At 50.4% G+C, this 12,889-nt stretch overlaps 1 protein-coding gene across 4 annotated transcripts in view; it reads right to left on the bottom strand.

Moving 5' to 3' along the window:
- Window positions 1–9,460: 9,460 nt before the first annotated feature.
- Window positions 9,461–12,889, bottom strand: part of MRC2 (mannose receptor C-type 2) — a 53,774-nt gene continuing 50,345 nt past the window's right edge. Inside the window, exons 25-31 of one of the 4 annotated variants that reach the window (XR_013975155.1) lie at window positions 12,626–12,794; window positions 12,386–12,532; window positions 11,974–12,093; window positions 11,617–11,838; window positions 10,854–10,880; window positions 10,463–10,741; window positions 9,461–10,211 (exon numbers count right to left, since the gene is read on the bottom strand). Coding sequence is in view for 3 of the 4 variants with exons in the window: in XM_080922736.1 (XP_080778862.1) it covers window positions 10,515–10,741; window positions 10,854–10,880; window positions 11,617–11,838; window positions 11,974–12,093; window positions 12,386–12,532; window positions 12,626–12,794 (912 nt within the window). In the remaining variant the exon portion in view is untranslated. Of the gene's footprint in view, window positions 10,742–10,853; window positions 10,881–11,616; window positions 11,839–11,973; window positions 12,094–12,385; window positions 12,533–12,625; window positions 12,795–12,889 lie in introns of all 4 variants that reach the window. The other 3 variants (XM_080922736.1, XM_080922737.1, XM_080922738.1) reach the window with 3 other exon arrangements.

Here is a 12,889-nt window from a genome sequence, read left to right as displayed (position 1 = left end):
ATGTCCTATTTAAACAATATGACAGAGCTCCTGGAAATAAGGGGAGTTCAACCAAGCTGCCAAGACCAGAGCTAAAGATGGACAATATCTTTGCTTGTTAGTAGACCCTAGACATGCTACTGAAGGTGACAGTAGCCTTGTGGTCTAAATAAAATCCAAAGTTTCAAGTGCTTGTGTTCAAACAGCGGAACCCCTGGCTGTACACGGAAGCCCAGCTACACACAGAAAAATTAGCCTTTGTTTTTTTTTTTAACTGAATTTTAAGGATAAGAGAAAATTTGTCCAAGAATTGGTACTGAGAAGATTGGGGGAGGGGTGGGAGGACAAGGCATGCTTGAAAATAAAATGTAGAAAGGCTTGAGGGATAACCCAGTGGTTGGGAACACTAGCTACGTGCTCAGAGGACTTGATATTCTCTGCTGGCCTCTGCAGGTACCCAGAATGCATGTGGTAAACAGACACATTTACAGACTACCCACCACATTTAAAGCTGTAAAACCAGTTGTATAAATTGAGTATGGTGGTGAAACTTGAGATGTAGAGGCAGGAGGATCAGAAGTTCAAGGTGAGGGCCAACAAGATAGCTCAGTGAATAAAGGGCTTGCCACACAATTCTGACAGCCCGAGTTCTGGCCCTGGTACCTACCTGTGCTGGTTAGTTTAAGTCCTCGAGACACACTAGAATCACCTGGGAAGGAGGAGCCTCCGATGAGGAATTGCCTCTGCCCATTTGGCCTGTGGGCATGTCTGTGGGGCATTTTCTTGATTAAGGATGGGTAGCAAGGTCTCAGCCTGCAACCCCTACATAGGTGGCTTCTTAACGAAGGCTGAGGCAGATATGGGGAACAAGGCAGTAGGCAGAATTTTCCCATGGCCTCTGCTTCAGCTCCTGCCTCCAGGTTCCTGCCTTGAGTTTGTTTTAGTTAAGTTAAGATTTATTTATGTATGTGAGTACACTGTCACTGTCTTCAGACACACCAGAAGAAGGCACCGGATCCCATTACAGATGGTTGTGAGCCACCATGTGGTTGCTGGGAATTGAACTCAGGACCTCTGGAAGATGCTCTTAACCACTGAGCCATCTCTCCAGCCCTGCCATTAGATTTTGCCCTGACTTCCCTCAGGGATGCACTGTGACCTGAAAGCGTGACCTAAAACATACTCTGTCCTCCCCTGGGGCCTTGGTTTTATCACAGAGACAAACACCCAACTACTACACAACCTAAAGGTAGAAGTCAAGAACCAGACTCTACAAAGTTGCTCACTGACCTCCACATGCCTGTGATACAGGGATGCCTAGTCCCCACAATAATGAAAGAAAACTGTTTAAGTCAAGGCCACCTTCTACTATGTAACAAATTTGGAGCCAGCCTGTGTTGTTCGGCACCAATGTTAGAAAAAAGATGAAGGGGGAGGGGAATATGGCCCATGGAGGTGCCAGAGGCCTGGGGGCAAGAGAGTTGGGGGGGACATGTTGGGAACCCCTTCCCCCTGAGGGACCAGCCACGGTATAGTACAGAATAGTTTATTCAGTTCATGGGGGGGGTGACTTAAGAGGGTACTAAAGACAGAGAGAAAGAAGAGGAGAGGAGAGGGGTAGAGAAGTAGAGGCTGGCCATGAGCACATGGAGGAGAAGGGAAACGGAAGGGGAAGAAGAGGGGGAAGGGGGGAGAGCAAGAGAGCAAGAAGGCAAGGGAGCAAGAGAGCAAAGAAGCAAGAGAGAGAGGAGGGGGACAAGCAGCCCCTTTTATAGTGTCAGGTAACTGGGGCGGAGCATACCTGGCTGTTGCCAGGTAACTGAGGGGTGGGATATACCTGGCTGTTGCCAGGTAACTGAGGGGTGGGGTTTATAGAATCTCAAGGGCTTGGGCTACAGAAGACCATCTCAAACAATAAATCAAAGTCCTATAGCACTGGAGATCTAGCTCAGAGAGAGTACTTGGCCAAGGTCCTGGGTTAGAATTCCCAACACTGTAAATAATGATGATTGTATAAATCCCAGTACAAGCTCATAGCCTTGATTCTTTAGGCCCAGGAGGTAACATTTTGCTTTGCTCTGGCCTGAGGATGAACCCCCGGGTCTCTCACATGCCCAACCACATCTCTGCACTCCCAGCCTGGAGCACAGGAAGTCTAGGCTAGATAACACAGCAAGATCTTGTCTCCAAATGAAAATTTAAAAAGTTTTACCAAGAGCTGACTGGAGGCCAAAGTGGCTATGTCAGCATCCTGCCAGCTCCAGTCAGACGGGCAGGTCTCAACCTGTGAGGTTCGACCCCTTCGGGGGTCACATCTGATATCCTGCACATCAGATGTTTACATTCCAATTCATAGTGGTAGCAACAGTTGGGAAGTAGCTACGAAGTAATCTTATGGCTGGAGGTCACTACAGCATGGGGAAGTATATTAAAGGGTCACAGCATTAGGAAGGTTGGGGACCACTGTTCTGTCAAAGGTTTTCACTAGAAAATTGTTGTGGGGCTAGAAGATGGCTCAGTCGGTAAAATCCTCTCTGTGAAAGCATGAATCTTGAGTTTGGGTCCCTGGCACCCACACAGAAAGCTAGGCCTGTCTGCACATGTTTGTTTAGCCAGCCGGAGTTCAGTAAGGGACCCATTCTAGAAACACCAAGGTAGAGTGTGACGGAAGACACCCAGTGTAGACTTCTCAGTGACACACTCATGCTCAAGATACACACAATTGCACAATAGTGATATGCATATTACACATCAAAAATATTTGTTTCGTATTATTTTGTTTTGTTTTTGTTTTTCAAGATAGGGTTTCTCTATATAGCAGCCCTGGCTATCCTGGAGCTTGCTCTGTAGACCAGGCTAGCCTGGAACTCACAGAAATCTGCCTCTGCCTCCTGAGTGCTGGGATTAGAGGCATGCACCACAACTGCCTGCCCCCCAAAACCCCCCTTAAAAAAAGAACATAGTTTGTGAAAACTGTTCTTTTTCTATATAAAATGATTTCAAGGACTTACCCAGATAACCAGGATTATTTCCAATGAAGTCAGCCAAGAGAGACACTGAAAATTCATGTCGGCCTCTGGCCCCAGCAACCCACAGGTATGCTTTTGACTTCTTGGTGCCCAAAGGATCATGCTTCCACATTGATCAAAAGGAAAGGGTTGGCTATCCCACTCATGACCTCTGTGACGCACTACAGCCTCCATGATGGAATGTCTTTGGGTTTTGCTCTTTTGGGGGGACAGAGGTTGCAAGGGTGAAGCACACAGACATGAAGGGACAGAGAGATGGGTGGGATTAGGATACAGGACGGGAAGTTCACAAAGAATCAATAAAAAGTAATATAATAATAATAATAATAATAATAATAATAAGGTTGGAAAAGGCCATCTTTCCCTCTGTGAATCAGAAACTTCCCAAGCTTTTTCACTGTTGGGACTTGAACCTAGGGCCTTACGAATGCTAGGGAAGCACTACTACCACCGAGCTGCATACACCGACCAATACATACTAGCCATCTTCACAACTGCCATACCACCTCAGTGTGAAAGCCCAGAGCCCAGAGGCACCCGGACAGAGGTTCCCACACAGAAAAAGTCACATCAAGGTGAAGTGAGTCTGTGGGTCCCACTTATGGAACACTTCCTGCGATCTTACCTGGGGATAAAGGAGCCCTTTACACTTAGGTGTGACCCTCACAATCAGCCTGTATTATTAACTCCTTGACTCCTGGGAGGAAGTTTACCCTCAGGGCCTTAAGTAGCACTCTGAAGTTCATAATATCTGTTAAGTTTATTGAACAAAGCCATGTACCCCAACCCTTGTGCTCTGTGACAAAGAGAAAAGGTTGCATCCTCTACCAGCTCCAGTCAGGGATTTTCAGGGCTCTCAGAGCCAAAGGGTGCAGCAAGAGGTCCCTGGGAGAAGGATTGGACAGATGGCTCAACAGTTAAGAGCACTGGCTGTTCTTCCAGAGGACCTGAGTTCAATTCCCAGCTGTTGTAACCCTTCACTGGAGCCTGGCCTTATTTTTCCCTCCCCCACCTGTTTTGCTAAAGAACTCCTTCTTTGTATCCATTGTGGTTCTTAAGCTCCATCCTAGCTATCTTTGCCCTGAGGACATCCTGTTTTGTACACTCTTAACTGCACCTGGCCTCCCCAAATTTTGTTGTTCACCCCATATAAAAACAGTCCGAGTAAAGCCTGGTTGGCATTCACCAATTATTGAGTGACCCATCTGTGTGTCTGTGTATGTTTCTTTTTCAATCCTCCAGGCCTCTGTCCAAGGCTCGGTGACAGTGACTGCACAGGCGTCGACATCTGGAGGTCCCACCGATATTGGAAACTGAGGAGATCCTGACAGGATCGTCCCCGGGAGCCGGCAATTGTAAGTAAAAGGGGGGACGTATTGGGGAGAAAAAAAAACCGTTAAAAGGTTATTATTATTTTCTAATCTTCTTAAAGTGAAACTAAAATGGGGACAATGAGTTCCTCTGTACTGTTAGCAGTCACCAATTTCTTTCTTTGGAGGTTGGTGAAAGATACTCTCCCAAGTGATAATGCTAAAATAAGAGAAATTAAGGCCAAAATGAAAAGAACTTTTGAGACTGTTCAAGATGAACAAAGAAATCTGTCACTTCGGCAGATACTTCAGATGAGTCGGGAGACAGTAAAAGAGAAAGAGAGGAAGAATCTAAACTCGAAGAAGAAATTAGGAGCCTAGAAAAGAAATTAGACAAATGTAAATTAAAAAATAAAAAGGGCTTTTCTCCAGAGAGGGTCATTGCCCCTCCAGCCTATGCTCAAACAACAGGGAAGCAGTCCTCTCCCTTTTCTGGGATGGTATGGCAAAAGAGGAAGAAAAAAGGACATAAACTGTTCCAGAGTTCTTCAAGCAGGAGCAGAGGGTCAGGAGATGCTCTCTGTTTCTCACTGGAGAAATGTCTAGTTCTGGTTCTGGGTCCCTTAGGAAGAATATCAGGGTCCCTTGGACACATGTAGTTCTCTTCTCTTGTGTGTGTTTCTGTCCAAGGTTCAGTGACAGTGACGGTGCGGGCATCGTCACCTAGCACCTGCCTACATAGTGGCTCACAACCATCTGTAACTCCAGTTCTAGGGGATCCAGTTCCCACTTCTGGCCTCCATAGTCACTAAGCATGTGTGTGGTACACAAACATGTGTGCAGGCAAAACACCCATATTCACTACATTATAAACAATAACAGAAATCAAAGGAAGAGAGAAGAAAACAGAACACAGCTTTCGATGGTTTGTGGAGCCCAGGAGAGGGGAACTGAGATGGCAGGAGAAGACTGTTAAACAGTGAAGACCAGAGGTGGGAGCAATTCAATATACATGAGGGAATGGTGACTATAAGGGATACTATGTATATAATGCATTTATTCAAGGGACTTGGACATCCTTGGACATAGAGAGCAGCAGCAGATCCTGGAGACAACATACTTCTTCCCCAAATTCCAAGGGAGGAAGGATAATGCAAATCTGCAGAAGCTCACCCCACAGTACCAGAATGCCAGGTGTGTCCCACACACACAGCTGGACACCCCACAGTAACAGAGGGCCCAGTGTGTCCCCTTCTCCTGCACTGTTAGATACCCACAGTAACAAAGGGTCAACTGTCTACAACCCCACGAACAGCTAGAAACCCACAGTAACCAAAGGCCAGGTATCTTCCTCACGGACAGCTAGACACTCCACAGACCTCAGGGGTGTCTGGAAGTAAGACAATATGTGGAACTAGGGAAGTATCACTGCCTGGGGAGCCCAGGAAAGTCACCGGCCAATTGATAAACCAGTATTTGGCTCTTCTGAATACATGGCCTTGAATCTCGGTGCCACAAAAGGCCTGGCAGTTGCTCACTCCTCTCTCTAGTGTCTGTAACTGCTTACTTTTCAGACAAGGAAGGGTTAAAAGCTACCTCGCCCCCTCCACGCAATGGATCTGATTCTGGTGGGAGCCAAAGACTGAAGTCAGTCTTTTCCTAGAGCCTCTTGGCAACACCCTCCTAAGGAAAGCCAGCCCTGCAGGACTTCTCAATGCTGGACCCCTCATGGCCCCTCTTCTATCTCTCAGTGTCCTCTTCTGACTTCCCTGAGGGTCTCCTTCCTGCACCCCCTCACAATGCTGGTTCTTTATCTCAGGTCTGCCAGAGACTCAGGCCCCACTTGTCCAGGCAGCTTGGCCAGGTTTGGGCAGCTCTGTTCCAGGATAGCCATGTGGTGAGGCTGGCTGGCTCCTCACCCCTGTGGCCTCAGAAAGCTGCCCACTGGGACAGGCCAGTTTTGCCAGGGTACCTGGGAGGAAGCCATCTCTGACTTGATAGGAGATTGGGAGAATGCTGTTCTCTGGAGAGCTGCCCTGTCTTCTCATTCATTCATGGGTTCATTGAGCTGTCACTGAATATGCAGGTGCCCAAAGCTGGGCCAGTTCAGGCCTGCAAGTAAAGGCTGGGCTCTGTGCCTAGTAGACAGTGCCCTTTGCCCAGGCCTGGGACAGGTCTTAGGCCATCTGCCACTCAGCAGGCTCAGCAAAGAACCTGGCACATAGAAGAGATGGTTCGTGGTTACTGAACTGAGCCTCTCCAGAAGACAGAAGCCTTTGTCACATGTTCTAAAACTAGAACTGGCTGGGAGCCAGAGGGCGAGTGGCCAGATCCAGAGCCTTCTTTCTGACCCTTCAGAGAACTACAGGAGCATTCCCTAACTCCTCACTGGGCAGATGGAGTCATCTGTAGAAAGACTTAGAACATGGTCTCTCAGGAGCATCCCCCCACCCCACCTCCGGCTTAAGAGGATACAGGACAAGCTTGCAGTGTGTGTGGCCTCTGGCAAGACTCCAGCCACCAGAGGAAGAAGAGAAAACTTAACGTCGAGGTTTGGGGAGTTGGCTCATGCTTGAATCCCCAGTACCCACATAAAACCCAGGAGCAGCAGCAGCCAATGCTTGTTGATGTGTTTATAAAAAGATAAAGAGACGGGGGATATGTTCTACGAAGGTGCAGTGAGGTGTGGGGGAAGGGGGCAGCTCTGCAAGCCCATGCTGATGTATCTCTTTCCCCTGGGAGGACCAGCTACACTATGGTATAGTATAGAACAGAGTTTATTCAGGGCATGGGGAGGGGAGTTAAGAGGGTGGTAGAGGCAGAGAAAGGTAGAGAGAGAGAGAGAGAGAGAGAGAGAGAGAGAGAGAGAGGGAGGGAGGGAGAGAGAGCAGTAAAGGCTGGCCATGAGTACATGGAGAGGGGGAAAGGAAATGGGGAGAGAGTGGGGGCAGGAAAGAAAAAGCAAGAGAGGAGCAAGAGAACAAGAGAGAGAGGGCAAACAACCCCTTTTATAGTGTCAGGCATACCTGGCTGTTGCCAGGTAACTGTGGGGCAGGGCTTAGAATGCTAACACTTGTATCTCCTGGGGATACAGACAGGTAGATCTCTGGGGCTCCTCGGGTCAGTAGGCTTGCTTACCCAGTCAACCTCTGGCATGTACATGCGTGTGAGTGTGCTCACACCGCCCCCCACCTCCCCCACAAAAATAGATACCAAATACCTTGGGTGACAAAGGACACTTGGAGCCTCATTCATTCCTTCAGCTACTCAAATGACCCAATTGATCTCACAAACTCTGTTCTAACCACCCTGCTTTCCTCTCTCACGGCAACTGTCAGTGGCATCCCTGCCCTCAGCGCAGCTCCCAGTAGCCTGTGGAGCAACCCTTGAGCCGTGGGCAGTGGCAAAGCACTTGACTCACAAAAGGGCCGTTCTGGCTTCCGTTTGGAGAGCAAATCACTTGAGGGTTAAGTGGGTTAATCATTAAGAACCTTACTTTGGATCGGGTCCCTTCCGGAGTGCCTGGCCTATCCACCTCCCATGGGTCTTGTGAGAGCTGCAGAGGAGGGACAGCTAGAGGAGGGTCCCCCCACTCAGGAGTGCAGCTCACAGCCTCCAGAGTTCTATCTTGGGTACCACCCATTCATCCTCTGCATCTGATCCCTGCAGAGAGCAGCTGATGCCCCTGGGCAAACCCAGCACCCATATTTCCTCGTGGTTTTTTTTTTTTTTTTTTTTTGGTTTTGTTTTTTGTCTTCTGAAACAAACGCTGGAAAGAGACTTGGGAAACCATCAGGGCAGGAGGCTCCAGGGTGGATAGGGGTGAGGTGGGGATGGGCAAAGGGAAAGAGAGAGAACATTCAATGGGTGCCTTTATGTACCATTTTCTACCCTTTAGGCTTTGATCCACATGATCGCACTGCCTGTGCAAAACAAGTAGAAGTGAGATTTTAAAAGCCACAGACAAGGCAAGCCTGGGAACACACAATGCCTCTAAACCACCACTATCGTTCTGGGCCAAACAAACCGCCATCTTCTGAGGTCCGAATTATTACAAGAGCTTCCTCCGTGTGGCCTTCCTGCTTTCACTCCCCCATTTCCCATCCATTGTCTGTGTCCCTCACCCCTGTCACAATGAACTTGTTAAAGGTCAGATTAGCCATTCCCACCGACAACATTCTTCACAATGTCCACGGTTTCCTGGCCTTCACCCACTCAGCCATACTCCTTTGGTCACCCTATTGTTCCTCTGAGACATTAGGGATCCTCTGTTCCCACTCTGGTCCAGGTATTCCTATTGTTCACACACACACACACACACACACACACACACACACACACCTCTCCTTCAGGCTCAGTCTCCCTCCCTGTGGTGAGTTCCGCCCCATTCAGTCTGCTCAGTCCCCTGCACACATTGCGTCCCCTCTTCTCTCATGGTCTCCCTTTGTTTGTTTAAGTGTCTCCAACTCAAGCCTCCGTGGAGCCCACGTGGAGGTGAAGAGAGGTTTCTAGCGGGCAGAACGTGGGCATGGCAGGGAGCCTTGGGAGAAGATGGATCACACTCAGGGCTGGCTGGACAACTCCAGGACCCTCCTCAAAGCCCATGGCAGAAAATAACAGCAGCAGGGGGCTGTCAGGATGGCTCAGTAGGTAAAGACTGCTGGCAAACCTGACAACCTGTGTTTGATCCCTGAGACCCACACAGTGGAAGGCGAGAACCAACTCCTGCAAGTTGTCCTCTGACACACACACACACACACACACACACACACGAATAAATGTAGTTAAAAAAAACCTTTAGAAATAAGATTAGTAGCATTTATGGAGTGCTTACTGCATGCATTCAAAGGCACGTGGTGAGGTGAGGACACTCACCTCCTCCTTAGGCATCCTTCCGACATCTAACTCTAGGAGGTTATGCCTTATTCAGGCTGATGGGACTCAGGTGCCTAAGTTTACATGATTATAGGCAGGAATGACCTGTCTCTGAGGAGAGCCAAAATGGCAGGCTCCAGAAACAACCTGACAGAAGCTGCCGTTTGTCTCTAGAGGGACACGGCGGGGGGGGGGGGTGTCATACTCTGCAAAGAAGGAAGCAGAAACACTGATTTCTCAAGCCTCTGGAAGGTTTTTTTTTTTTATTTGCTATTCCTTTTCTTTTTTCCCTTCTTAAAAAAAAAAAAAAGACAAACAATAATGGCACATTTAGAAAACCAGGAACTACAATAGGTCTATCTTTGAGTTTTTGTTCACATTGCCCCGCACTGGGACACGGGACTGGCACTCTTCGTCCTGGCTGGGTCTCCTCTTGGAACAGGTGCTGAGTGGCTCCAGGAGCTGGATGCTGGTCACCTGTCCCAGGCTATAGCATCTCCAGCTCTGCCCCTTCCCCCCAACCCTCTTCCCTCTCTCCAAACCGGAGCCAGAAGCTGGAGACATTAGGGAACTTATTTTGGCCCCCACAGGGGACTCTTTCAAGGACAGAGCCCTCCCCTGACCAGCAGGAGACGACACCCCGTGAGTGGATAAGGTGCCTCTCCGAAGTTCCATCTCGACTCCAGCAGACACACCGGTGCCCTGGTTCATAGACCTGAGCCACAGGCTCCCTCCTGCCATATCCTAGGTCCATTCCAGCAGGCACAGGAGTGACAGATGCTTGGCCAGCCCCTTCAGCTGACCCCCACCCAGAGGGGGGGGAACCTCAAGTCCCAGGGCTCTGGCTCAGAAGGAGGCACTGGGTGGAAAAAAGGCACGAGGGCAGAGTGAGGAGGCAGCTGATGTAGCTGAGTAATTGTGGTGACAGAGAGCCACCCCAAGGCACAGGGCAGGCTTTCCAGGCCTACAAATAGGAAAGAGTCCTAGGCTGCAGGTCAGCAGGTTTAGGCTCAGGGATCTGGGGAGGAAAAGGCACAAATACGCTCGTGTCCCTTCTCATATTGCCTCGAGTTACCATCGGGGTCCAGGTGACTAGATCCCAGGCCCAGGAGAAAGAGGACATGCCCCACAGCCAAGTCTCAGCCTAGCCTCTATGGAAGGCTGGGCACTCCCACCCCAGTGCAAGCTAAGCCCCCGGCACCCAGTAGCAACTCCCAAGGGCTGCCATCCAGAGACCAACTGGACCGTGGGTGATGGGGACCTGCTGACCTGGGGCCCCAGCTTCCCCAGCTCCGGCTCCACCCTGACCACGCCCTTGGCTCTATTCTTGTTGTTCGTTCATTTCCATGTCAGACACCAGGATGTTCTTCTCAGTGGCCTCTGCTGGGCCGGAGCGGCTGCTGCGACTGTATCGGGCCCCCTCAAAGGACCCACGCTCCGCACTCTGTCGGCGCCGGTAGAGGATGAGGGCGGCCGTCAGCAAGGCCAGGAGGAGCAGCACCGCTGTCAGCACCACCACCAGGGCCACCGGGTTCTCAGGAAGCGCTGCTGAGATGGGGGAGGAGAGTTCCCATCAGGCCAGGCTGCAGTCGTGCCCCGCCCACAGGGACGGAGGGAGCCAGGGAAAAGAGCCTTCCCCGGGCTCCTTCCCTCCACTCACCTGATGGCAAGAAATTGTTCTCTTCCACTGTAGAAGAGAAAAGAGCCAGAGAATCAGTCAGTCCTCATAGAAATTATGGTCATCATTTAAGTAAATGCCTGGGAGTTTGTGATGTCACTCTGCAGACTCATGGGACCTCCCGGGGCTCCATAACCTGGCTACTTTTATTCCCATTTTATGTATGAGGAAGCTGAGGTCATGGAGTTCAAAGACTTGTCTCAGACGGTACAGGTGTGTGTGTGTTCTTGTGAGCGCATTGCATGTGTACATGAAAATACTTGTGAGTGTACATGTGTGTGGAGGTCAGAGGTCAGTGTGATTGTACTGTGCCTTCCTTGATGGCTCTCCATCTTAGTTTTTTTTTTTTGAGGCAGAGTCTGTCACTGAATCGACAGTTCATGGATTCAGCTAGAATGGCTGACAAATGAGGGACCCGTAAGACACAAACACACATTAGGTTGCTGGAAATCTGAACCCGGATCCTCATGCTTATGTGACTTTACCAACTGGATCCTCTCTCCAGGCCTCAGAGTTGAGGAAGTGGGTGTCCAGGACTTGATCACACCTTGACCCTAACCACTATAGAATGACGAATGACGGAGCTTGCTGGCCTCCGGGCTTGCAGTGTACTTTGGCAAGTTAAGGCTCTGTGTCAGTCTTCAATACAAACTAATGTACCTGATGCCTTCCCGCTCAAAGCTGGTGCCCCTGTATACCGAGTAACCCCACTGCGAGCCCAGCTGTGGATTGAACATACGCCTACCTCTAGGGAGCTTGCAGACAACTCCCATGGTGACGTTGGCACAAGCACCGGGACGCCACAGTCCGCTGCTGCTCTGGATCCAGTAGCAGCTGTTATGGCTTAGCATGCTAGGGCCCAGGCCGGGGGGGCCCCAGTTAGAATAGTTCACAGCTGTGTTGTCTTGCCAGACCAGCATGCCTCCTGTGGAAGGAAGCCATTGGGAAGGAAGCAGGTAGGAGTTTTCTAGATGGGAGGGAGCAGGCATGCTCTCATTAACCTCTGCCACACCCCTCCTTTCATAAGCCCAGGGACAGTGGCAAGCATCTTTCTTGCAGCCTGAGCCCTGGTCCCTCCCCTTTCCCTATACAGAGCACCCACCTTTCGGGTTAAAGTTCATGCCTAGCCAGGCACCTCGACTCTGGGCTTCAGCAGTCTGCAGGTGCTCCCAGACAAACACATTCTCCATCTCATCAAGAATGGACAGAACTGTGCCACCAGCTGGACACAAAGAAAGCCCATGTCAGAACAAGCAGAATCTCCTTATGGCCACAGAGCTCCTCCCCCAACCTAACCCCCATTCACAGCAACCCCGCCCCTCTTCTCGGGCAGCCCAAGTGTAAGATGGTGTGAATCTCAGTACTTGAGGATTGTGGGATATTCCAGACACGTCTCAGTACAGTCTATGTATTAAAAAGCAAGAGGGAGCTTGAGATAAGGGCCCATAGCAGAGGTGAGGTTCCTTCTCCAGGCCCCCAGAGTCCCGGATCTGGGCTGGCCTGCTCTGACCCACCTCTTTGGCAGCGCTGCAGCGCCTCCTTGTGGCTCAACAAGAGCTCCATGTGGAAAGAATAGCAATGCTCCCTGAAGGGAATCCAGGACGAGTCAGCCAAGCCCTGAGGACAGCTTCCGCGGAAGCTTATCCTTCGGGGAGGGGGCCCTGTTGGAGTGCAGGATGTGAGGATGTAGCCCGAACATCCTCCCAGGACCACCTGCACATGCGCAAGCCGTGGCCCTAGCGGGTGGTACTCACCCCTGCTCACCCCACACACTGCCCCCTGCAGCTTGGTATCACAGCTGGTGGTGCGCCAGGTTCCATCCACATCCACGTAGGCACAGCCTCCCGACTGCTGGGGCTCCCCGTCCTGCCAGCTCACATAATTCAGAGGCTCTTCTGAGAGCCAGGAATACCGCCGTGAGCCCTGGGTATTAGGTAGGCATACGTGAGAATAAAGGAAATGGACTTTTACGGTGGAACGAGGAAGGGAAATCAAGGCAGAAGGTAGGGTGGGGGTAG

The sequence above is a fragment of the Micromys minutus genome, assembly GCF_963924665.1.
Source record: "Micromys minutus genome assembly, chromosome: 10".
Taxonomy (NCBI): Eukaryota; Metazoa; Chordata; class Mammalia; order Rodentia; family Muridae; genus Micromys; species Micromys minutus.
This window is presented reverse-complemented; position numbering and strand designations above follow the sequence as displayed.